Source organism: Lates calcarifer, linkage group LG3 (assembly GCF_001640805.2).
Source record: "Lates calcarifer isolate ASB-BC8 linkage group LG3, TLL_Latcal_v3, whole genome shotgun sequence".
Taxonomy (NCBI): Eukaryota; Metazoa; Chordata; class Actinopteri; family Centropomidae; genus Lates; species Lates calcarifer.
Genome location: NC_066835.1, coordinates 9,029,010 through 9,054,015, shown reverse-complemented (window position 1 = coordinate 9,054,015; position 25,006 = coordinate 9,029,010). Strand labels below are relative to the sequence as shown.

Sequence of the window (25,006 nt, the reverse complement as noted above, 5' to 3'; positions counted from 1 at the left end):
GACTCAGCCTGCCTTTTTGATCGCATTTAAACACTCGTACAAGTGCTAGCAGCACAGGCCACAGATTCTCCTCTAAACAGCAGGGACGAACTTTGGTTTAGAGAATAAATTTGTGATAAGGATAAATCTGTATGTTAAATATTATACTTTCTATACTATACTTTATGCTGACTGACTGTCTGAAGGAGCAGTGATCCACTACTTATCAACTTATAAAAAATACAGTAAAGACTTTCTATGTTAATATCAAATAATCAGTTTCTCACTGCTACAACATGGCCTGATATGACCAATAGCTCGCAGTGCAAATGTTGGCCAGTGTTAGCAAATTTAAGAGAGCTACTGCTGTGTAACTGGCATTACTGAGTTAAGACTGAGTCTGACTTTATGGCTGTTAACTGTATGCTTTAGCATAAAGTAACTGGAAATGTTGGGCATTGAAGGGAAGTTCAGTGTACCTTTATCCACAATGGTCATTGTTCACTAAAAATTATGTAGTGTCCCTTTAAGTGTCACTCAGTCACTGCATCTACAGTCACTTCAATGAAAAACTGGAAACAAATTAAAAAATATTATTTTCTGTTAAACAAGAGGGTCTATTCTTCTCTCATGTCTGTCCTGTAAATCTATGGCTATATCAGCAGCAGCACATAACCATAGATTATACAGATTTAACGAGACAAAACTCAAAACTTAGTATACGAGCCATGTGTGGTAAATATGTGAAATTGAGGACAAAGTTGAATTGAGGAAATAGTTTAAGTCTGCTTGAAAAGTCACTAAATATTGCTAGATAACATAATATGCTATTTGGCATATTCATGACATCATTGCATTGTATTTGCATCCTGCCTGGTGATGGACAGTTTCCGCCCTTTATCCATTTGCTTCTATTCACTGTGTTCACTCACATAAAATTTTAATACATTTGAATTCTTGTTCTGATTTGATGATGGTTTTCTGTTTTTCTGTTTCTTTTTTCAGACAATGGGATTATGGGGAGTATGGCATAGTGGTTGAGATGCAGCCCCCTAAGACTACTAATTAATTGTTAATCAGAAATCACCTCCAAGCCATTTCTAAGCTGCAGCTCTGCACTACTCCTGATTTAATAAATGTGACGTCATCTGACAAAATTACCAAAAGTTAAAAGACAATGGCTGTGCTGTGATTTTGGCATTATTCACTGATTACTCACATAGACAGAGGCACGTTCACATTTATGTCACATGCCAAGTTGTCAGCATAGAGCAGTGTGCTTGTGATGGGAAAACATGACTTTCTGGGGCAATACTGGCGAATATCTATTACAAAGAGTAGCTATGGTTTATACAAAAGATTGCTGGATTGGTTGCAAGGTGACATGGGTCTGTGAATTCATTAAGGCTTGGAGGTGCTGTTATAGGCGAGTTTTGTTACCTTTGAACAGAACCATGCTAGCTGTTCTCCCTCTGCTTCAGGTCTTTGTGCTAAGCTAACCAGCTTTTCAGCAGGGCCACAATGTGGTGGCTCCAGAGCTCTGAGAAAACACTGTAAGAAAAGCTTCTGCAACTTCTAATTCTCAATCCTCACCCTATGGTCCAAAGGTTAAAATTTCATTATTTAATAGATCCATTTTTTATCACAGATAAGCTGAGTTTCATAGTTTCTACTTTTTCCAGCAGTGTTCCTGCGTGGAAAGTTCGCTGCGAGTGCTCAGAGTAGAAAAAGAGAAAAGCTGCCTGGAATATAGGACTGTAATTTCAAAACCTCAACCGCCCCTGCATGTCTGCTGATGTACGTGTGTGTGAGTATGTATGTGTGTGTGTGTGTGTGTGTGTGTGTGTGCGTGCGTGCATTGCCCTGTTTAATTAGTGCCTATCTGTGTGTGTGAGTGTCACAGAGGGCAGTGTGTCTGAACCTTTTTATCCATCACTCTGTGCTTCCTTCAACCATTTTTTAAAATCTTTTCTCATCTCTGTCTTCTCTCTCTTTGCCTCAGTCGGTAAAAGGATTATAGGTGTGTGTGTGTGCTCCTCCTCTTTAATCACTAACTCTCTCTTTCTCTCTCCATCACTCAGGTTCCTCTACAGAGGGCTGCCAGTGTCTGAGTGTGTGGGCTACGTATCTATTCTAGTCTCTTTATTTTACCGTAGACACATACTGAATGTTTTAAAATCCAGAGGAAGGGGTGCTACATTGCTCTGAATCAGGTTGTCCTAAAAAGTGCTTTAAGGAAATTACTTTAATTTTAAGTTAACTCTCTCTGTTGGTTACATTTGTGTGTTCCTTTAAGATCCAAGCACCACTTCATGTAAATGAAATGTGCACAGTATGGATCTAATACTCAAAGCTGTGTCACATATTGGTTACCCTTATCATCTGAGCAGGAGGGGTCATTACAACTCAGTACAAAGTTACTCTGATGATGACCCAGCTGCACCATGGGATGTCACCCTGGATGTTAATTCATCTATGTATGTGTTAAACAGTGCTCTCCTTCACCATCATCAATCAAACAACAAAATGAAGAAACATCCCAAATAGAGTTTCAGAGACTTGAATCTATACTGAGGAGTGTTGTTTCCTTACCAGCTGGCTGACAGGTGGACAGCCGCCCCTGACATGAGACAGTCCGGTCCACCCATAATCCTTAGCGTTTGCCTCTGCATCAGAATGGAAATATGAGACGCAGTGACTGAGGCCAGTGAGGAAACAACTCAGGCAGCCAATCGGAGCGCAGCACATCTGGAGGAATCTGTCTGCAGGCCCAGCTGGCAGCACTATGGGAGACAAAAGAGGAGAAGAGCAAGATGTTGGATTCAAAATGGCTGAAGGACTTTTATCAAGGGATGAATAGAAATATAATCCAGTTATGTTTCACTTTGTTGCCTTTGCTTTTAATTTGCCTCTGAACACTGTTTATTTCTTGCATTGCTTTGTTTCCTCAGAGCTCAGTGTAACATATCTGAATGCTAAGATTTTTTACTTGAATCCACCAACAGCCACACTGCAGGAGGCTGGAGCAGCAACAATAGTTACTGCTGACCTTCAGTCAAGAAGCAAATCCACGTCTGGAGTTTTCAGGCACATCAGTTAACCTAAACTAGCTGTCTGCTCCCAGTGATAAATGTTCTAACCCACAGGACACCCTCATATTCTTAAGGAACAGAGGGTTGGTCTACTGAAAATGAAACATTTGCAGTTATTTCCTGGCATAGAGGTTGCTTTTAAAACTCAAGCTAAATGTTGTATCTTCTACCCTGTTCATGACCATTTTATTTAGTTAGTTAAATAAAAATGTTTCATACTTCTTTATCTTCTAATATTTAAAAAAAAAATAATCATATTTCTGAATGTCTACAAAGCACAGCTCTTTTCTGGGATAACACATAATTGACTGTTTCGTGTGGAATGTGGTTGAATCAAGAGAAAAAAGCCTGATGATGTGGAGCTTTGCAGCCATCTTTGATTTCCCTACGCCGCCTGTCTGGTCTCTCCAGCTACTTCAAGGCTCCTCAGCAAACATGAGAATGTAACTCTGCAGTGAGTGGGAGCTCTGCCATCTTTAAAACACATTTCATCTCACCCGCCTGCCCCTCCTCCTCCCTCTTTCTCTTCTTCTATCTCTCTAGTTTAACTCAGGGAAGAATTGAGGTGAAGCTGTGGGGAGCGTCCAACAATGACACAGAGGGGGGAGGACAGAGAACAAGCCTGTCTGTCGGAGGAAAATCTGAGTTTTTCAAGATAGGATCAGTAAACTGTACGAGAACAGTGTCAGGATGTAACCTCATACAACAGCTCTGTGCTCACTCTGAGTGGCTTCATGAGCACTAATAAACATACCTTTACTACAGCATGCTGTATATAGAAGTTTAGCATAAAATAGAATGATTCAGACTCAAGCTTTTCGACATGTATGATCTGCAGTACATGTATTATGACATACAGTATAAAAGTTCAGCAAATTGTCCATCCAAGCTCAGTAAAGAGGGGAAGTGGTGATAATTATCCATTCCACCTAAAACATTTTGCTTGGCAAAGGTAATCCTTTGTGTTTATTGAATAAATGAATCTTCTTGGTATCAGGGTATCAGGTACATCTCTGTGATTCAACTTGCAATGAAGGATTACAAGTATTTTCTTTGGTGGATAAAGGGTTCAAGAAATCTCATTTACAGAGAACAGTATATGATTTGAGGGGATAATTCCCATATAAATGATTGATCTTCAACTTATTTACTCATATATGCAAAGACACAAGGCTTCACCTGCTGTGCCACAATGACTTAAATGTCTTCTTATCAGTAGATGTTCTCAGTTAACCATGAAATAAATTATTTAGCAACCAAGTCTTTAAACATGGAGTGAATCACTACATTTCTCTGTAAAATACTTAAAGGATAATATTCATGCTTTGTGCTTCACTCACTGGAATGGGCAGTGGGTGTATAATATAAGGTAGTATGAGGGCCACGCTGAGTGTTGTTGGAGTAGATGACATGTCTGGTCATGTGGGCAGGTAAGAGCTGCTCAGAGAGAGAGAGAGAGAGAGAGAGAAAGAGAGAGAGGGGCTGAGACTAGATCTCTCCTTCACACCTGTCTTTTGTGAGTCTGAATTTCAGTTTTTGTGTGTCCTATGTGAACCACTGCATTCCACTGACAGGCTTTTGCTGAGTAAAGTGCTTTGGCTTTGTTCAATATCCATAAACTCTCAACAGATTACAAAAAAACACAATATTGAACTGTTACACAGAGATCAGATGGAGGAATACACAGGGCAAATTTTATTTTGACACGCAGGGGAAACTGCTGGAAATGGTTTTTAGGGCACTTGTGTGTGGAAAAAACAAGAGATATGACACAAAATCTTCCTGACAGTATAAGGAATATTTGTAGCAGTAACAGGCTACATTATAGCAAAGTTGTCACTAAAATACTTTCAAAATCAATGAAAAATAAGGCTGGATGTTATATTTTCTTCTATAAATCCGCGCGTAAAAACGACACCCTACAGGTCCATTCCAATCAAATTCCAACAACAGATCAACAGCGATTTACTAGATGACCCTAAACTGTTTCTTAAACTTATTTTTCCTTAAAAAAAAATCCAACGCAGGAGAGAGGCCCAGGCCCACCTGGTGCCAACTGATGCCCATCGACGCGCACCAAAACGGGCACATTTTACGCACGAAACCCAAACTGCGCACAACGTTGAACGCCAGGCGCCTCAGTATCTCAGTACTGACACTCCGGGATTCACTGCAGCCCGTTAAAGAAAAGGGGGGGAAACGTAGGCCTTCTTCTCCTCCTTTTTAAACCTCGACGCTGTCCACGTCCTCAAAAAGAATGGATCTAATTAAAACGTTGCACTCGTCATCATCGCCAAAGCTTTGCCAAACGGTTTCTGGTGGAGAGGAGGCTGGGAGATGCGGGGACCACATGACTGACTGTGAGCTGCAGAGGGATGGGAGTCAGATTGAGTTTCTCTTCTCCGATTGGCCGGTGGGCTGACTTTTGACACGCAGACCAGGGACCCTCCTGCCGTATAAATAGGCCCGATAGAACTTTATTATTCTAGCATCACGGCAGCAGGTTTCTGCTAAGTTTGGAGTTACTCGTGTCACCACAACTGTATGCCTGCTTGAAGGTGGTTTAAAAACAGGGGCTCAGCAGCACAAGGAGTCTGCATGTCTGCTTAGACATGCTCAGCTTTGTGGATACCCGGATTCTGTTGCTGCTTGCAGTAACTTCATACCTAGCATCATGTCAATGTAAGTTTGAATATCTGCTATTTTTCTGTGATGGATATTTTTTTCTTCTCGGGTCCCACTGCTTGAGGATCTTGCGCTTTTGGCTTTTGTTTTGGGACTTACATCAAGGGTCAACCTGAAGACAGCTCTAAGCACTGCTGAATTAAACTCAACGGATTGAGCTCATGCAGAGGATTCTTCCATTTTTCTTTTTCCAAGGATATAATTATTATCATTTGATTAGTTTCCGAGAGGGAGAAGTTGCACTCCTGAAAAAAAAGTTTTGTCGCTTTGAAAGAGATGTAGAAGTAGTCGCCCTAGTGTCTTTTCAAAGCTTTTAATGCATGTGGAGTTATAAAAATAGGCTAAATGTGGATTTTCTCTTAGACATAGGATGAAAAACTTTCTGGGGCGTTGTACACATTGTTCCATCCAGACGTCCAGGGAATGAGGCTTTATCATAGGAAACTGCGATGTCTCCCCCTGGTGGGCATGGGTGCAAACATCTACTTGGCACCACTTAAAAAAAAATTCTCCTCTTTGAAGAGACAAATCTATTCATGAAAGCTTAAGTAGAAATTACAGTAATTTACATCAAATTTCAATATTTTTAATATTTTTAAGCTAAATAGCCTCTGACCTTATTTACAGTTCACACTTATATAGTTTAACATCATTTAAATCACAGAACCATTCAAAATTCATATATCTTAATATGTGCATTTAAGTTGAAGGCATCTTTTTCATCATTATAGCTCGTCATATAGGGAAATGAATAGCTTCTCGTTACCTTGAATGCCCAACTGCGCCGCCTTGTGGTCCAAATTGGACACGACACGTCAGAGTTCATAGGGAGGTCCCCAGCTGTGCCAAAACCCAGTCATGACCAGCTGATCCAGATTCAGAGAGGGCACACCTGCAGCAAGACGTAGATGTGAGATACAAGCATCAGCCACAAATGAAGGATACAGTTGTCAGATGATCGCAATTGAAACAGTATTCATATATAATTCTGAATAAGACTTTTCTAATTGGACTGAAAGTCAAAGTTGAGCCACAGTCCTATCACACTTGTATGCTCTTTTAATAATGTTGTAGGAGAGGTGACATAGCATCAGTAACAGATGTCATACAGTCCCCATTACAGATACTGTAGCTCTTGTTTGCAGTAGCAGGCCAACTATTCCTGTCCCAAGGGTATACACTACCTGTTCAGGCCTGTTGGCAGCTGGGGCCTTAATATCTGGAATGCTATTGAACACTGAGATTCACGTTACAGAGGTAGACACTTTGCTGTGATTCACACTTACAGTGCAGACATGGCCCACGGGTCGACTTTTTAGACATGGGTTTAGATGTGTTTCACAGCAGGCAGACTGTCAACAAATAAACAATGCGGTCATGAAAGAAACACTGGTCCAGGATTTCCACACGCAGGTGATGAGTGTAGTTACGCGCTCATGTGCTCTTTGTGCCCTAGATGAAGGTTGAGGCCCTCAGAACAAACAAACAGCTTTCTATCTCACACTGAATATTCTCTGAAGTTGCAGCTGTCTTCGAACATGAGGTTATTAACCTCTAACATGGTTATTGTGCATAATTATTTTCTACATGGAGGCATTCAGTCTTGTTTCCACATAATGAGAAGCAAACAACACTTTCCACTGAGCTGTAGCAAGATGTTAGCACACTGAACAAGTGTATAGATGGATGGAAATGACATTGTTTCTGTTCTGTGACTGTTTTACTCTAAAAATGCTTATTGTGTTCTAACTGATTATCCCCTCTTCTCTCCCCGCCCTACTCCTCTCCCTCTCTCTCCCCATCTCATCTCTCCAACGCCACAGACTCGGTTAGTACACACTCATGCAATCATGAAAAGCAACACATGTTAAAGATAGCTTTACCTTGTCCCTTTTGCCTTTTAAAACGCACCATGAAAGGAGAGACTTCTTGGTCGTTCTCAACCGTTTGAGCAATCTCAACGATGGCGGAGCATTTCATGAAGGGATTTCTGTCCCTGAACCAAAGTTATTTCTTGCAGTTTTCTTCCTTCCTGTCCACGGATAGGTGAGGGTCCTATTGGCTAAAGTTTTGTGTCAGTGAAAGCTAAAACCGCCGTGCTGAGGCACCCTTGGGGCCTGGCACAAAGGATCCTTTCTGAGGACAGCAGAGAGGGGGCAGAGGGAGGTTTGCTCCCAACAGCTGGCTTTGGGTCAGTTTGGAGTTTTCCTCTGCTTATTGATTTCAAGTTGATTTAAGAAGTGAAAGCTGATCTCAAACCAGGTACAAAAGGTTGAGGTCTTCAGCTCAGATAAAATAAAATGGTTGAATTATCAATGAGTGCAGGACTGAGGCCCCACCAATGAAAAGACAGTATCTGATGAGTATTTGTAGAAATGATTCTGCTCATAATTGAGATTGCTAAAATTAAACAGCTCTCCACATGGTGTTCACAGCTTCAGCAGCAGCATTTTAACACTGTAAAGGTGCAGTACGCACTGTGTGGTTCTGGTAACATTTCAGAACATTTATTGTTCCATGGACTAACAGGCTCTTCCTGCTAAAAGACTGTTCAGTCTGGTTTGGGACGCTACATTGTGCTGCTCCTTAAAGCATCTCTGTGCACATGTTGATCATTTACATGCATATCGCTCTGCTGTATTTTCATTTTAATTCATGTACCTGCATGAGCATCGTTTAATTATTCTTGTGACAGTTTCATATCATACCGCATGCTCCTTTACTTTATCTTTTCTACAATGGCCACTCATTGTCATGCTTATGCAAAAGATAAGCTGAATGTTCGATATTGCCTACACGTTAAATGACCTGAGGAACCCTGAAAAGACTGAATAAATAAATCTTACATTTATTTATCTTCTTTTCTATTTAGGGAAGAGTCAAGGTGAGCACATAATGTTGTTCTTATGTGTCATTTATCACCTAGAGTGTGGCATATCAGACATATAAAAAATAGTTTAGATTGGAAACGGTCATCTTTATGATGTCTACTCTGAAATGTGTTTTAACTTGCTTGTCCTCCCACTGTAAGGTCAAGTTTGTTTACATGTACATTTTATTGATATTAACAAACACCAGATCATTTGAATACAATTCAAATCTGGTTACTGAATTGCTTTTAGTGATATTTAGTTTAGCTCAGATGACACTGGCCTGCTTTGCTTTTTGAATAGTTTAGAGTTGACATGTTGTTAAAGCAATGAGCTGAGCCGCCTGCTCTGTGTTTTGGTCTCACGGAGTCATTTCTCTGCTGCAGGGTCCCAGAGGAGACAAAGGACCTCGAGGTGACAGGGTAAGCTGAACTTAAACTTAGGCTGCCTTTGATAAAAGAAGCTATTCCAAATGTTTTATTTAATTAATTGATTCACTATATTTACGAAGCATCTTTGGCACACTGTTTGTTGACATCATTTGACCTTTTGACCTCAGTAAGCCACACCCCTTTGTTTACATCACCCATAGCCTTAGTGCTGATGATGACAACAGTGAAATGAACAGATATGAACAGATATTCATAACACTGACATTATTTATGGTATTTCCAAAAAGTAGTATTTTTTACACTATTAGTTTTATCTGCTGTTACTGAAATTAGGCTTATAGTCATAATTTAATATCACAGTTTGCTAAAATCATAGTTCAGCTTTGTCTATTTTGTATCTATGATGTATCTATTTATTTATGAAATAGAATTTGAGAAATCTTTCAGCTCCTGCAGAATTCATAGAGTTCATGTTATGGCAGCATCCTCAGCAGTTCAGTCCATAACAGTGTTTAATCGCTATATCATCTGTGCTTTACAGGGTCCTCAGGGCCCAAATGGAAAAGATGGCAAACCCGGACTCCCTGGCCCCCCTGGTCCCCCTGGTCCCCCTGGACTTGGAGGAGTAAGTCAGCTGTTTCACTTGCAAAATAACCAGCCTTAGATTCACAATGTTTAAAGCAAACATGGTCCAGAAACTTTGATGATACAGTCCTGGCTGTAATACGACCTCAAGTATTTCTTATGTTCAGAATGTGCCTTTGTGCATGAATCTGACCCACACTGGTCAAAGTGAGGGCTGCGGGCGGTGACATTCATTATTATTATCATTGTTATTTCCCCATGGGGCTGTGTCACTCTGACAAGTCCTATAAAACACATCTGTTGACATCACTGCCTCATTAATGATGCTGTAACCTCATGACCTTTGACCTTTTATCCTTTATCCATATGACCTTAAGGCCATTCTAAAACACAATGCATGCATGATACATAACCAGGGTACAAATTTACTATAGAAAATTTAAATTGCGGTGTGTGCACTGGAACTACAATGACCGTTTGACTTACAGTCCTCATATGCTACACTGGTAGAGTTGTATGAGTATGCAGGAATGTATTAATCAATGTAATTAACAAGTGGCTTGTTTTTGCTTTTCAACAGAACTTTGCTGCTCAGTATGAAGGCGCAAAAGCTCCTGATCCTATTGGTCCCATGGTGAGGGCCCCTCTCTTTCTCCCACACACATTCCCATTTGAATAGACACACACATGCACACTCACCATAGCACACATTTCCACACAGCCACACTGGCCCACGTCTATCAGCACGGTTGTTTTGAATAATGATTCCATCCCTGATACAATTTCATTAATGCTTATGACAAAAATGCTTCAGTGTTGATGATTGATCATTAATTTATTTCTCCTTTTTCAGGGACTGATGGGTCCCAGAGGACCTCCTGGACCTCCCGGACCCCCTGTAAGTGCAAACACATCATACAATCATCTGATCAAACTTGACCAATTACTCATATACCCATAACCTCAAAATGCAGCAGTTGCACTTGTTATGCTGTCTACATCGTGTCATCGTGTGCCTCCTCTCATTCAACAGGGACCTCAGGGACACACCGGACATGCTGGCGAGCCTGGAGAGCCTGGACAGGCTGTAAGTTCATCCTCCAAAATATTCACAATTATATTATTATCTAAATAGAACTGGAAGGATTTGGTATTGCTGTCCTTGTCAAACTTAATCAGGTGATACCATCCTGAGAGTTTAAATCATTTGTGATCTATGAGATCTTAATGCTCTGTTTTTCTTTCCCAAGGGCCCCGTTGGTGCTCGCGGCCCCCCTGGACCCCCTGGCAAAGCCGGCGATGACGTAAGTACACGTTTGTTTTCTACTCTTCAACAGCTACTTTTGTCCACATGTAAAGTTGTTAAAGTTATTATATTGAGCTGTCGCTATAGTTTCTTGTTGCTTCAATGTCAGATGGTAAAATCTGTGATGTTGACTTACAGGGTAACAATGGTAGACCTGGCAAGCCCGGAGACAGAGGTGCCCCTGGCCCTCAGGTAAGAGCTTTTCACCAAAACATGGAAAATGACAGGCAGACTGCAAACAGATACAAACAAAAGTGAGTGGTGTAAATATGGAATATGTCTCAGTCATATTCTCTTTGATTTGCAGGGTGCTCGTGGATTCCCCGGAACCCCTGGACTTCCAGGAATGAAGGGACACAGAGTGAGTGTTGATCTTTTCCTGCACTTGACCTGAACTTTACCTGCTTGATCCTGCTCACGAGTCCCACTGGCTTAAAGAAATCTGTTCCAAAGCAGAATAAGATGGAGGAAAAGACATACCTGTGCTCAAGAGCATTGTTCCCCCTAAAGTGCACCACTGGGAGAGATTATAGACCTAACATCCTTTTTCCTGTCTCTTTATGAGCGAACAAACAGCTGCCATTGAAGATTTTTAGTCCCTAATTTTCATGAGAACTCTGGGAATGCTACTGTGTTACTGCTGAGATTTCTGACGTCACTTTGTGGTGTCTTCCATTAAAGTGAGAGCCTGATATAAAACCTCCTCTGACACCATCTTTGAGGATTGATAATATTTCTCAGTGGGGAACTAAATTCTCACATGAGCCCTTGGATGTCTCTTCCTCCATTATTTATACAGAGATCAAGCAATCATATTTCTTGTTTATCCACAAACCAGTTCCCTTTTTGTCTAAAACGTATCTATATCTCCTCAGTTTGCCCCACATATCTTCTTTTCTCTCTTCACTTCTTGAGCAACACACTGCCATTTGTTTTCTGCAGTCCTTTTTGTGGCATCTAGTAGGCCTAACATCTGTGAACATATTTAATTATTATTTTTTGGTGTGTTTCAGGGTTACACTGGTCTGGATGGACGCAAGGGAGAGCCTGGTGCCGCTGGCCCCAAGGTAAGAAGGGCACCTTCCTCATGACTGCAACAACAAATACACCGACTGACTTTATATAACATAGGCAGCCAGTTTCACTTAGTCCTGTATTAATATTGTTGACCCCCAAGAGAGTAGACTAATGTATTGTATTTTCTAAGAGAGACTCATGTGTTTAGGACTATTATAAGTAATAATAAAACAAACACACACAAGCCAATACTCATAGTAGCATTAACAACTGTTTGTGTTTTTTCACTTACTACAATCAACTTCTCTATTTGACCTGTTAACCTATAACACTGAGACACCTCCCAGATATCTCATTACCCTAACCCACCTTTAATGCTTCTCCTATAGGGTGAGCCTGGTGCACATGGAGCTGCTGGAACCCCTGGACTGGCTGTAAGTTTTTGATCACGTAAAAGATTCACTATTTATGAGCAAAACCTTCTTAGTATCAAAATGTATCATTTCCTACTTTTATTATTGCAGTAAAGGCATTTCTCTCATTGCTTCTTTTTTTTCTTCATTTTTTTCTTTTATACCCTCTCTTTAGGGATCTCGTGGTCTGCCTGGTGAGAGAGGTCGTGCTGGTCCTGCTGGCCCTGCTGGTGCTCGCGGTGCTGATGGCAATGTTGGACCTGCTGGACCTGCTGTGAGTACTGGCACTTTAATCCCAGTTTTAAAAAAACTATTGTGACTATTAAAGTCAAGAAATATCCATCCAGAAATGATAATAATTGGTATCTTAATGTATAAATTAATATAAATGTATATAATGTAATATAATACCAGACAAGATGAAGGCTGTTGTACAACTGAATTTGACTAAATACATAAAATTGCACCCATGTTATACAAACAACATTTTTAATCTTTGACCTTAATGAGAACTTTTACCTGTATGACATATATTCTGATGCTGTGTTCCCTGTTCTTCTGCTCAGGGTCCCGTTGGTGCTGCTGGTCCCCCAGGTTTCCCCGGTGGCCCCGGCCCCAAGGTGGGTGTAATGTCATGTCCTGTCCTTTGGCAACACTGCCTCCCGGAGAGGTTCATGTTTAGTTTCACAAATGGAGACAAATCTCATTAACATACAGTATACTCATCTTTCAGAGACACATGCTATCTGTTGCTTTAAATCTGTTTGATGCACTGTCAGTGTTAACCATCCCAACATCTTCTTACACACTATCCCCAAGGGAATTGCTCATACATATATAATAGCTCTAGTAACTTTGGACTGTTCATTTTAATAATAAAAAAATACAGATGCACACAGCTATTATATTGTGATACTTACTCAACACAATTATCCATCAGGTATTAATGCTCTGGTATTAAGGATAACCATGAATGTGTCTTTGCTTTAACAGGGAGAAATTGGACCCGCTGGAGCTACCGGCCCATCTGGACCTCAGGGAGCTAGAGGAGAGCCTGGTGCCAATGGCGCTGTTGGCCCCGTTGGTCCCCCTGTAAGTATAGCAAAGATTTTAACCTTGACTGGAACAATATCTTTTGGTAAAAATGGTAGATTTTGTCTGTCTGAATGGTTAGACGATGGTTGTGTTGTTCTAGCCGAGATCACCCAGCTTCAAAGTGCTGATGTCTGTCTGTGACTGCATGTCTTTGAAAGCAGTACCATTGCCATCAGGGATCAAGATCTATAAACAATCCAGGCCAAAGCAATAATTGTTATTTTGACACAGATATGGAGTCATTAAAGTCCATTTGACCTTATTCTCTGTCTAACTCAGTATTAGTTTATAATTAGCTTACTACTTTTAATCTTCAAAAAAGTCATAAGAAATAATTATTGTTGCAGTGCAAATTTCTGTCTTAATTTTTCATTTGTTTTGATAAGATTTCCTAATATGTTGTTCTCTTACTCTAGGGTAACCCTGGTGCTAATGGCCTGAATGGAGCCAAGGGAGCTGCTGTAAGTTTACAAGTTGTGCATAGTGCATAAGTCAAAAGGTTATCTAGGATCCCACAGATGTTATGATAATCAGGCCTCTACTATGATGCATACACAACACATAAATAAAGAGGTTGTTAATTTAATGTCACTGGTAGCTGAATCTAAGTTATATTTTCTCTATGAGGTTTTATTTTGATATAGTTTCTATTTTCAAAAAGTATATAATGGTAAAGGTTTTATTTTTTAGATCAGGTGAATGTGAAGTTTCAATTTAAGCTGCCAAGTAATGCTAACCTGTCTGTCATGGTTGTCATTCAGGGCACCCCTGGTGTTGCTGGAGCTCCTGGCTTCCCTGGACCAAGAGGAGGACCTGGACCCCAGGGCCCTCAGGGTGCTACTGGACCTAGAGGCCTGGCTGTGAGTACACATGCACACAAACATCCACAAAAACATATCTGTGTACAATTAATGTGCAGAAACACATAACTTATATACAGGTGATTGCTCTTTTTATTTATTGCGTCTGTATCTGTTTTAGGGAGATCCTGGTGCTCAGGGTGTCAAGGGAGATGCTGGTCCCAAAGGAGAGCCTGTAAGTTCATCTCATGTTCATGTTTGTGAACTTAAAATTTCACCAAACTGAATCTCAAGACAGACTGTCCACAACTGTTGGCCTTCATCTTCTCTGTTGGCTTCTTCAGGGTAACGCTGGACCTCAGGGAGCCCCTGGACCTCAGGGTGAGGAGGGAAAGAGAGGACCCACTGGTGAGATTGGTGCCCCTGGCCCTGCTGGCGGTCGTGGAGCTAGAGTGAGTACCAGAGGGCTGTTTCTGATGGGCCCTGTTGTGCCCCATACAGATCCACATTCACAGCCATGGCACTTGGATCACCTGTTAATGCTTGTGTGTCTCTTATAGGGTGCTCCTGGCGGCCGTGGTATGCCTGGTGCTGAGGGAAGAACTGGCCCCATTGTAAGTTTTTTAATGAAAAAAATTCACCAACATGCATTTTAATAGCTCAAAATTAAATTCAATTAGACTTGGCTCTTTACTTCCAAATACAACATTCAGTCATGTGGTGAAACATTCTTCCACCTCTTCCTTCTACCTCTTTTAGGGCATGCCTGGTGCCCGTGGTGCCACTGGTTCTGCTGGACCTCGTGGACCCCCTGGAGATGCTGGTCGTGCTGGTGAGCCTGGCGCAGCTGGTCTCAGGGTGAGTCCTTTTCTAAGTTCTGTTTTTTGACAGAGATCTGACCTCTGTGTGAGCTCTCTTAGCTCTCTTAGCATAGAGACTCCTTAAAGGGAGAATTGGCTTGTGGCAAATAATAAATTGTCAATTGTCTGATGTGATTTCCCTAGTTAGCTCGAGGGGTCAGTTGTAAGAGTACAAATTCATTACAATCCACTTCTTAATGACTTTTTACCTTCCACAGGGTCTCCCAGGAAGCCCTGGAAGCTCTGGACCCCCAGGAAAGGAGGGACCTGCTGTAAGTAAAGCTAATTTTTACACTCAATCTGTTATGTTTATGATTATATCTGCTCAAAAAAGTTTAGTTAACATCACTTCCTGTGGTACTCCCTGTTTCCTCCTCCAGGGTCCTGCTGGACAAGATGGCCGAAGTGGACCTCCTGGCCCAACTGGACCTAGAGGCCAGGCTGGAAACATTGGATTCCCCGGACCCAAGGGACCTTCTGTAAGTATAAATAAAGCCAAGGCTTGAAAATGGGCGTTTTGAATGGTGTCTTTTTGTGTGATTTTCAAAACCTGTGCTCAACCTGCTTTTTACCTCTTTCAGGGTGAGCCTGGCAAGCCTGGTGAGAAGGGAGCAACTGGCCCCACTGGACTGAGAGTAAGTGACAAAACACACAGTATAGTAATACAGAGAATGTTAACATCCATATGATCCATCTTATATTCATCATTGTCCCTGCTTTTGTTTTGTAGGGAGCCCCTGGACCTGATGGCAACAATGGAGCCACCGGTGCCACTGGACCTGCTGTAAGTATCCTTATACACAGCATTCATGTCACCCTGTCGTTTAAGGTCGCTTCCCCATCTTTGGACGAATACATACAACATCTATGATGTGATTTTGTTACTATAACCATCAGGGTGCCATTTTTAATACTAGTCTTCTCTGTTTCTCCCTACAGGGCGGCCCTGGAGAGAAGGGAGAGCAAGGACCTTCTGGAGCTCCTGGCTTCCAGGTTTGAATCCATCATGTGTCTCTATTAAATTCAACAATTTAGAGCAGATTTATGGAGGGAAACAGTACACTCTTTTACTGCCCCTCAGGCAGAACAGAGGCATCTTTTACAACTGAATATAGTGTGATGGATTAATCCCACTGGCTTCTTACCCTGCCTCCCTATTCTCTGGAGAAGTTTGTTATCAGCACCAGAAAACAACTGACTTCCTTGCTTCCTTCTGTTGATTCTCCTGGTGCTGATGTTGTGGCTTGATATTTTCAGGGTCTGCCTGGCCCCGCTGGACCTGCAGGAGAGGCTGGCAAGCCCGGAGACAGAGTAAGTAATATGCAACCACACACCAAGTTCTACTGTGACGCATAGTCGGTCAACAAAAACGGAACATCTCTGAACAACCACTCTTGTCTCTATAGGGTATCCCAGGAGACCAGGGAGTTGCTGGAGCTGCTGGTGGCAAGGTGAGTTCACCTGACCATGCCTTTGTTTTCCAGAGTGCCTGCATTGTTAATGGAAGGCTCACACACTTACAGAGCCTTCCCTAGATTCCACAATCAATCTCCAAACCGAATTACTGGGTCTATTTGCACATTTCATTCTATATTTTTATAGCTAACTGATTTTCAATTAGTAAGCAAATACTTAGCATCTATAATAAACTAAACGCACATTAACCATCTATATTGACTACATCTGCGTGTCTTCCTTCAGGGAGAGCGTGGTAACCCTGGTGCTGCCGGAGCTACTGGACCTCAGGGACCCATTGGACCCCGTGGACCCGCTGGAGCCCCTGGACCTGATGGTGGCAAGGTAAGATGATATGCCATGGTTGGGGCAAAGTAAGACACTAAGAGGCAAAGGTTATAGGGGAAAATGTTAAGCATGGGAATGGCAACTGACATCAGATGAGTGCTGAAAAAATTTTACACATGAAGTATGCTTTGGTGCTTATGGAAGCATCCATGCTTTATATAAAAATGAAGCATAGTTTGTCTTGTCTGTTTCCAGGGAGAGCCTGGCGCTGTTGGAGCTGCTGGTGCTAATGGACACCAGGGACCTGGTGGCATGCCTGGTGAGCGTGGAGCCGCTGGTCCTCCTGGAGGCAAGGGAGAGAAGGTAAATTCCAAAAATTTACCACATGCAAATTCAGCTCGTGTTTATCCCTCAAAATGTACTCATGTTTGTTAATGAGAGTGTGAACGTATTTCTTCTCTTTTTTTTATTCTCTGTCCTCCACCCTCTCCCTCTGTAGGGAGAGCCTGGACACAGAGGCCCCGATGGTAATCCTGGCAGAGATGGCGCCCGTGTAAGTTAAACTCTCTAATCCTAAACTCTGTAAAATGATATAAAAATTGTAGCCATTCGCTCCAGTAGTTTGAGTGTAGCAACCAGAATTTTGGTCTCATTGCCCTCTCCTCTCTCTTTCTAGGGTCTGCCTGGACCTGCTGGACCCCCTGGACCCACTGGTGCTAATGGTGATAAGGTAAGTAAGGTTAATGAGTAGATGTCATTTACTACAAAACAAATAAATGAAAGGAACCACCAAAATGTATGTGTTTAGGATTTGTGCTGTAAATACAGACAAATACCATGGGACTGTTATGTGACCTAAAAATGGCTACCACCAGTGTGATTCAAGATGGCTGACTCCTACACCAGTGACCTACAAAAGAAAGCCATGAATACACCCTGTTGAGATCAAATCACTGTTGTAATTTAATGGCTGAACAAGCTCACACCTTATCTTTGGACCACCCACTCCTCTTTAGCAGTAATTGCAGATACCTACAGTGTCTCAAGCTAGAACCTCAACACTGCCACCTGATGGAGGTTTTATAATATTACACCAGGGGCTGACCTACAGCTTAGCAATAAATGGAGAAAACAAATTCACAACTTTGATACAGTTTAAATGTTTTCTTTTTATTTTATAGTACTTAAGGTTTCACTTTACAGTGATTATACAGTATTTTTTACTGCCTGTTGCTGGCCTATGGACACACTCTTTGAGTAAGAACATTCAACAGAGACAATTTGCATGACATGGCAAAAGTAAATAACCAAAGGATTTCCATTTGAATAAGCATTTATATAAGCTAATGAAGTTTGCAAATGTATTTATATTGGTTGATAAGGTTTTAAAATTTGTTGACAAAATTAATTTGAATAATAATTCAAATTGAATAATTTCTTCACTTTTTTCTCTGTATTGTACTCTATGAGGTTTATAGTGAGTGTTTTAGACAAAGCTAGTATTAAAAAGATTTTGCATACATGTATGAATTTATGGACAAATTGGTGAGTCCGTTAATCAATGGATTGATGGATGGAAAAATGCTGTGCTAATGAAATACTCACTTTTTTCTCCTGTAGGGTGAGTCCGGTGCCTTCGGACCTGCTGGCCCTGCTGGACCTCGTGGATCCCCTGTAAGTAGTCGCGCTTCATTTCTCCCACTATAACAAATATCACCTGCAGTGCCATATTCGTGTTAAATGGCCTCTTGACATAAATATCAGATGACAACCTGAACACAACCTAAAGCTTTTGTACACAGTCCAACAATGTTTCTGACCACCTGCTTGTTGTCCACAGGGAGAGCGTGGAGAGGTTGGACCTGCTGGAGCTGCTGGATTCGCTGGACCCCCTGTACGTTAGCAACTAGTCACCCTGCAATACAATATACCATAGGCAAATCCTATTTGTGCAGCAGGACATACACTGTCAACATCCAAATACATACACACACACATTTGCCCAGTTACTGACCCAGCCCTGTTCCTCTCCCTCCCCTCAGGGCGCCGATGGTCAGCCCGGAGCAAGAGGAGAGCGTGGACCTTCTGGAGTTAAGGGAGAAGTTGGCCCCGCTGGCCCTGCTGGACCCGCTGGACAGTCTGGACCCGCTGTTAGTACCATTAACACTGGACACACACAGGATACTTGCATTTCAACATGGCAGAACTAACCTGACTAGGATAAGTCTGATATGTCAGACTCAGCAGAGAGTTAATGCGACATCAGACAGGCATTAGAATTGGATCAGAGCAATATAGTGAGAACATTCACATTGGGATGATGTCAAAAGTCTTTTCAGATAGTACTAGCTTTGCATTTAGATGAATTAAACCCTAATGGGATAAAAGTTAGGATTCTAGTTTATAAGTTATGATGAGATTTGAGTGATGAGAATGTATTTGTAATTTCTTTTTCTGTATATTTAGGGTCCCTCTGGCCCTGCTGGCCCTGCTGGTGCTCGTGGAGACACCGGTCCTCCTGTGAGTATGGAAAAAAATAAATAAATAAATAAAATATTCATCCTGATCATACTGATTTCATCCATAAAAAACTGATGAGCATACATTAACACACACACACTCACATATTAGTCCTGCAGACGACACTAGCTCTGTCGAAGTAGCAGAATGTGACATCTTCTTCTCTCTCTGTTCTTTATTTATTTTTTCATCTGTGCTCCATGGCCAGAAAATACCCTTACCATATCTCTGATGTCCACACATACACATAAATACACATAAACAGATACACCGCACATTCTCAATGACGGCTGTATAACCTTCGATCGCGTGTGTTGTTTCCAATGTCAGGGTCTGACTGGTTTCCCTGGTGCTGCTGGCAGAGTTGGTGCTGCTGGTCCCGCTGTGAGTATTGATTTTATATTTACAATTAGTAATAAATACACCCAGCCATAAACACGGTTACTGGCTGCTTCTTATATAATGAATCAGAGCCACATTTATCATATGTTCTACTCTCACACCGTATTGCACCAAACACACACTCACACATTTACACACACTTAAGCAACTCTCATCCTCTTTAGGGTATTGTTGGACCTCCTGGTCCCGCTGGTCCCTCTGGTAAGGATGGTCCTCGTGGTCTCCGTGGTGATCCTGGTCCCGCTGGTCCTTCTGGAGAGCAGGGTATGGTTGGACCACCTGGTCCTGCTGGAGAGAAGGGACCCTCTGGAGAGTCTGGTCCTCCTGTAAGTTAAAGTTAATTCTTTTTTAAAAATGATGAGGCTATGGAGCACAAAAATATAAATTAGCTCCTTATTGTACCTACAGACCTATACACCTCCATCGTCAATGCAATTTATACATGTCTTATGTGTGTAGGGCCCACCTGGTGCCCCTGGACCTAGTGGTGTCCTTGGACCTCAAGGATTTGTTGGTCTGCCTGGTGCTAGAGGAGATCGTGGTTCACCTGGTGCTGCTGGTGCTGTTGTGAGTACACACTTATAGTCACTCCCAAAATATTCACCTGTTCAATGACCACCCCAGAGCCATGGTACACATTTTGGGCCTCTTAAGCTTAATGCCTTCAAGATTTTAAATAGTGTATGCATGCGTATTTAGAAATTAAAAAGATCACACAAATTTGTGGCAAGTAATTGTTTTCACTCACAATGGCCATTATGCATACTGTATCACATACAGTATGAAGCCTTTGATTATATTTGACCCTCCTCTCTGCATCCTATCACAGGGAGAGCCTGGTAGACTTGGACCTCCAGGTCCCGCTGGTGCCCGTGGTCCCCCTGGCAACATTGGCCTGCCTGGTATGACTGGACCTCAGGGAGAGGCTGGACGTGAGGTAAGGATTTAACAAGTAGTGCAGTGACTTGTAATAATACTGACTACTTAATACTGACCTGTGAGGTATGGTGCTGAAATATCCCAAGTAGAAGCACCGTTATTTCACACAAATGTTACTTACTCTTAGTAGAAGTATGATGTCTTGGTTGAAATTTACTTTCTTTGATGTACAAAAACAGCTCTTTTGAAGACCAAGAGTCCATGGGCTCACAACAACCTGAGCCTGATATAAAGATATAACAGAAACTATTATGTGAGCTGTAATATTTTTTGCCATCCACAGGGTAACCCTGGTAATGATGGACCTCCTGGTCGTCCTGGTGCTCCTGGACTCAAGGTAATGCCCATTCATACACCTTAAAGCATAAGAATACACACACACACACACACACACACACACACAGACAGATATATATACTATGATTTGACCTGCATGTGCCCTTTCCCGCTGTGATTAGGGAGATCGTGGTGAGCCCGGATCTCCTGGTGCCATGGGACTTGCTGGTGCTCCCGGACCTGCTGGACCCACTGGAGCTGCTGGCAGACCTGGAAACCGTGGAGAGTCTGTAAGTACTAACAGCAACCTGTTTAAAATTAACCATCTGCAAGACGGATAATTTTACAAATTGCAACATTTTCAGAGTACAGAATGTTGGTAGTCTACAGTCATCCTGCTTACTTCACTCATCTTTTTATTCTTGTCTTTTCTCATTTCTAGGGCCCTGGAGGACCTGCTGGACCTGTTGGCGCCGCTGGAGCAAGAGGTGTCGCTGTAAGTACAGCATACAAAGATAGTCATAAAATAGCACATAGAAGAGTGGCCACTATTTAAAAGTACACCAATGTTATTTTATCCGTTCACATCCATAACACTTCACACGTGGACATGAAAATTGTTTTGTCATTTGTCATTTTGAAATGACATGATGTTCCTGGCTGTGTGCATGTATATTTGTGTGTGTGTTATAGGGACCCGCTGGAACCCGTGGTGAGAAGGGAGTTGCTGGAGACAAGGGAGAGAGAGGCATGAAGGGTCTGCGTGGACATCCTGGTCTCCAGGGAATGCCCGGACCTGCTGTAAGTGACTGCACACCATCATGATGCACACAAAATTTATAAATGTACAGCAACATATGCTGACAATATGCTGAAAAAAAAAACTAAGCTAAGTCTTATTAATGCTGTCATTACATTGTCATTCAGTGATGTGCTTTCTCTCTCCTCAGGGACCCTCCGGTGACACTGGACCTGCTGGACCTTCTGGATCTTCTGGACCCAGAGTGAGTAGAAACCGTATTACTCAGGATACAACAGTAGTTTTCTTGTTCCACTTGTATCCATAGAAGTACCATGCCCCCAGTCAAACACTTACACAAGCTAGTAATTACCACTGTAATACAATAAATGACATTCAGATCTCATATACTAACAGTTGAAAATTTTCTCTGTTGTATCATCAATACAAAAGCACCAAATGCAGGACATGTTGTAATATCAAGACATATATGATGCAGAATTTCCCAAAAAAGACAAATGTTTGAATGTGTCGTGTGATTGCGTGATGATCTCCTCTTCAGGGACCTGCTGGACCCCACGGACCCGCTGGTAAGGATGGAAGAGCTGGTTCCCATGGTACTATTGGTGCCCCTGGTGCTCGTGGACCCCCTGGATACGTTGGACCTGCTGTAAGCACATCTGAAGTGTTTTCATCTGCTTAAACACATCAATTCATTTTGTAATGTACACCAAAAGATCTTCTGCAAATGATCCAACTGCAGCTGTGATCTGGAGATAAATCCATTGTCTTGTCTATCTCAGGGTCCTCCTGGACCTCCTGGTCTGCCCGGACCTCCCGGTGCCGCTGGTGGTGGATACGATGTCTCTGGATATGATGAGTACAGAGCTGATCAGCCCGCTCTGAGAGCCAAGGACTACGAGGTTGATGCTACCATCAAGTCCCTCAACACCCAGATCGAGAACCTGCTCACCCCTGAGGGATCCAGGAAGAACCCTGCCCGCACCTGCCGTGACATCAAGCTCAGCCACCCCGACTGGAGCAGCGGTAAGCTCAATTTAAGTGGGATTAATATACCCCAATAGATTTCTTTCAGATCCCATACGCTCAGTTCATCTTGGCAAGCCTTCACACTGGGCCAAAAAGACTGACATACTCTCTTCTCCTCCTTCCCTGTAGGTTTCTACTGGATTGACCCCAACCAGGGCTGCATCAATGATGCCGTCAAGGTCTTCTGCGACTTCACCACCCGTGAGACCTGCATCTATGCCCACCCTGAGAGCATCGCCCGCAAGAACTGGTTCAGAAGCACCGAGGGCAAGAAGCATGTCTGGTTCGGAGAGACCATCAACGGTGGTACTGAGGTGAGTATCTGCAGATTGGAGCTGGCTTTATTTGGAGTGAACACCACACAAGATATGGTGACATTTTCTGTACATGAAATAATGTATGTAATGCTTCCCGCAGTTTACCTACAATGATGAGACCCTCAGCCCCCAGAGCATGGCCACCCAGCTGGCCTTCATGCGCCTGCTGTCCAACCAGGCCAGCCAGAACATCACCTACCACTGCAAGAACAGCGTTGCCTACATGGATGGTGAGAGCGGCAACCTGAAGAAGGCTGTGGTGCTCCAGGGCTCCAACGATGTGGAGCTCAGAGCCGAGGGCAACAGCCGCTTCACCTTCTCCGTGCTGGAGGACGGCTGCACTGTGAGTAGCTCTTTGCCTCTTCAGTTAGCCCCTGTATGTTACCAACATTGTGTCAGTAACATTCTTCCCAATGAGAGAGACATTTTTCTGTTGATGAACAGTAGAATTAAAGCAGTTTTCATTAGATGAGACAAAGCTCTCTTAGAGTTGTGTGTATTTATTGTATTTATTTATATTCTTTCACCACATTACACTATTCTGAAATCCTCTCTTTTCATTTCTCTACCCCCTGCAGAGACACACTGGTGAGTGGAGCAAGACAGTGATTGAGTACAGAACGAATAAACCATCTCGCCTTCCCATCCTCGACATTGCACCTTTGGACATTGGTGGAGCTGATCAGGAGTTTGGTTTGGACATTGGCCCAGTCTGTTTCAAATAAATAGACTCATGATAAATTAACACCAAAAAGAGAGAAAGAACGAAAAAAACAAAATCTCTGCCCTTCTTTCTGTGTTGTTTTTTTTTTTATACCGAATGCTGATTTCTCTCTGCGCATCCACTTGCTTAAGATGGGCAACTATCGGAGAGGACTGAACGGACTGAACGGAGCGTTTGTGCAATGCAAATTAATACAGCAACCCAAAGGGACGCGGGAAAACACCTTGTTGTGGGACATCATGTCATCCTTTTGTAAAAAATAAAAGAAGTGTAATAAAAACGCTGAAAGTATGCATCACTTTGTGGTCTTTGTATATCTTCCAAGGAGGAGGTTTAAAACCACAATTTCCATGAAAAAAGGTTTAAACTACCTCATGCCTGTACCTAAAGAAAATACTATTGACAAAACCTGGGTCCACAACCGAGATGTTAAGACTTCTAATGCTTCAAGCTTTGTCCCGTATCGGAAGGTGCTCAGTTACTTGAAGCAGAGATCTATGGTGCTAATATGCAGCTGTGGAGCAAACCACTTTTTACTGTATTACTTTGTATTGACCTTTGAGGAGTCTTGCATTCGTCCCCTGATACTCCCCCACTTTAAGCAGGTGGAATGTTCCTAAACCTAATGTCTGGTTTTTGTTTTGTTTTATTTTGTCTTGTTCTTTTTTTGTTTTGTCTAGAAGGTTTTTTTTTGTTTTGGTTTTTTGTTCAGGCTTTTTTACTCTTCAAATCCCGCACCCAGTGTTCATACTGACAGCACATAGTTCATCCAATTCTGAATGGTTTTTAGGCGGCCTCTCTCTCTCTCAAAAAATGACACCACAAAGTCTATTGTACCTATTTTGTATATGTGAGATGTTTAAATAAATTGTGAAAAGTTCTGAAATAAAGCATGTCCAATGTTCCAAAACACACTACTCAGTGACTTAAGTGCTTTCATGTTTTAAAGACACAATTGAAAGGTGTGTCACTGTATTTTGATTCCAGTTTGGCTGATGATTTACATGTCATCGCTGACTTAAACATCTTCCTGTTGTGGAAGCACAGCCATATCCTGATTTACCTTACCCCATCTTTATCTTGCTTTTTCAACGGTACATCCAATTTTAATGTACAGTAAATTTCTGTTTACACTGTCCATGCCAATGTGTGATTACTAACGTGCATTGTCTCTTGTAAATATGCATCCTCTCTTGTTGCTT

At 42.1% G+C, this 25,006-nt stretch overlaps 1 protein-coding gene across 2 annotated transcripts; it reads left to right on the top strand.

The window, feature by feature from the left end:
• The first annotated feature begins 5,544 nt into the window (after nucleotides 1-5,544).
• On the top strand, nucleotides 5,545-24,721 carry col1a2 (collagen, type I, alpha 2). Of its 2 annotated transcripts, XM_051065781.1 has the most exons (50): nucleotides 5,545-5,753; nucleotides 6,597-6,598; nucleotides 9,013-9,048; nucleotides 9,560-9,643; nucleotides 10,184-10,237; nucleotides 10,457-10,501; nucleotides 10,637-10,690; nucleotides 10,854-10,907; nucleotides 11,048-11,101; nucleotides 11,217-11,270; nucleotides 11,923-11,976; nucleotides 12,316-12,360; nucleotides 12,515-12,613; nucleotides 12,906-12,959; nucleotides 13,333-13,431; nucleotides 13,851-13,895; nucleotides 14,196-14,294; nucleotides 14,416-14,469; nucleotides 14,579-14,686; nucleotides 14,795-14,848; nucleotides 14,994-15,092; nucleotides 15,313-15,366; nucleotides 15,475-15,573; nucleotides 15,676-15,729; nucleotides 15,825-15,878; nucleotides 16,034-16,087; nucleotides 16,352-16,405; nucleotides 16,501-16,545; nucleotides 16,796-16,894; nucleotides 17,093-17,200; nucleotides 17,337-17,390; nucleotides 17,514-17,567; nucleotides 18,458-18,511; nucleotides 18,678-18,731; nucleotides 18,880-18,987; nucleotides 19,304-19,357; nucleotides 19,688-19,741; nucleotides 19,924-20,085; nucleotides 20,219-20,326; nucleotides 20,589-20,696; nucleotides 20,982-21,035; nucleotides 21,157-21,264; nucleotides 21,417-21,470; nucleotides 21,668-21,775; nucleotides 21,925-21,978; nucleotides 22,276-22,383; nucleotides 22,517-22,760; nucleotides 22,893-23,077; nucleotides 23,181-23,423; nucleotides 23,659-24,721. In XM_051065781.1, the coding sequence occupies exons 1-50, from the start codon at nucleotides 5,684-5,686 to the stop codon at nucleotides 23,803-23,805; spliced, it is 4,053 nt and encodes a 1,350-aa protein (XP_050921738.1). In that variant the 5' UTR covers nucleotides 5,545-5,683; the 3' UTR covers nucleotides 23,806-24,721. The 2 variants fall into 2 exon arrangements, with proteins under 2 accessions (XP_050921738.1, XP_050921727.1); XM_051065770.1 differs by lacking the exons at nucleotides 5,545-5,753; nucleotides 6,597-6,598; nucleotides 16,796-16,894; ... (2 more) ...; nucleotides 17,514-17,567; nucleotides 18,458-18,511 and having other exon boundaries at nucleotides 9,043-9,048.
• Nucleotides 24,722-25,006: the final 285 nt, after the last annotated feature.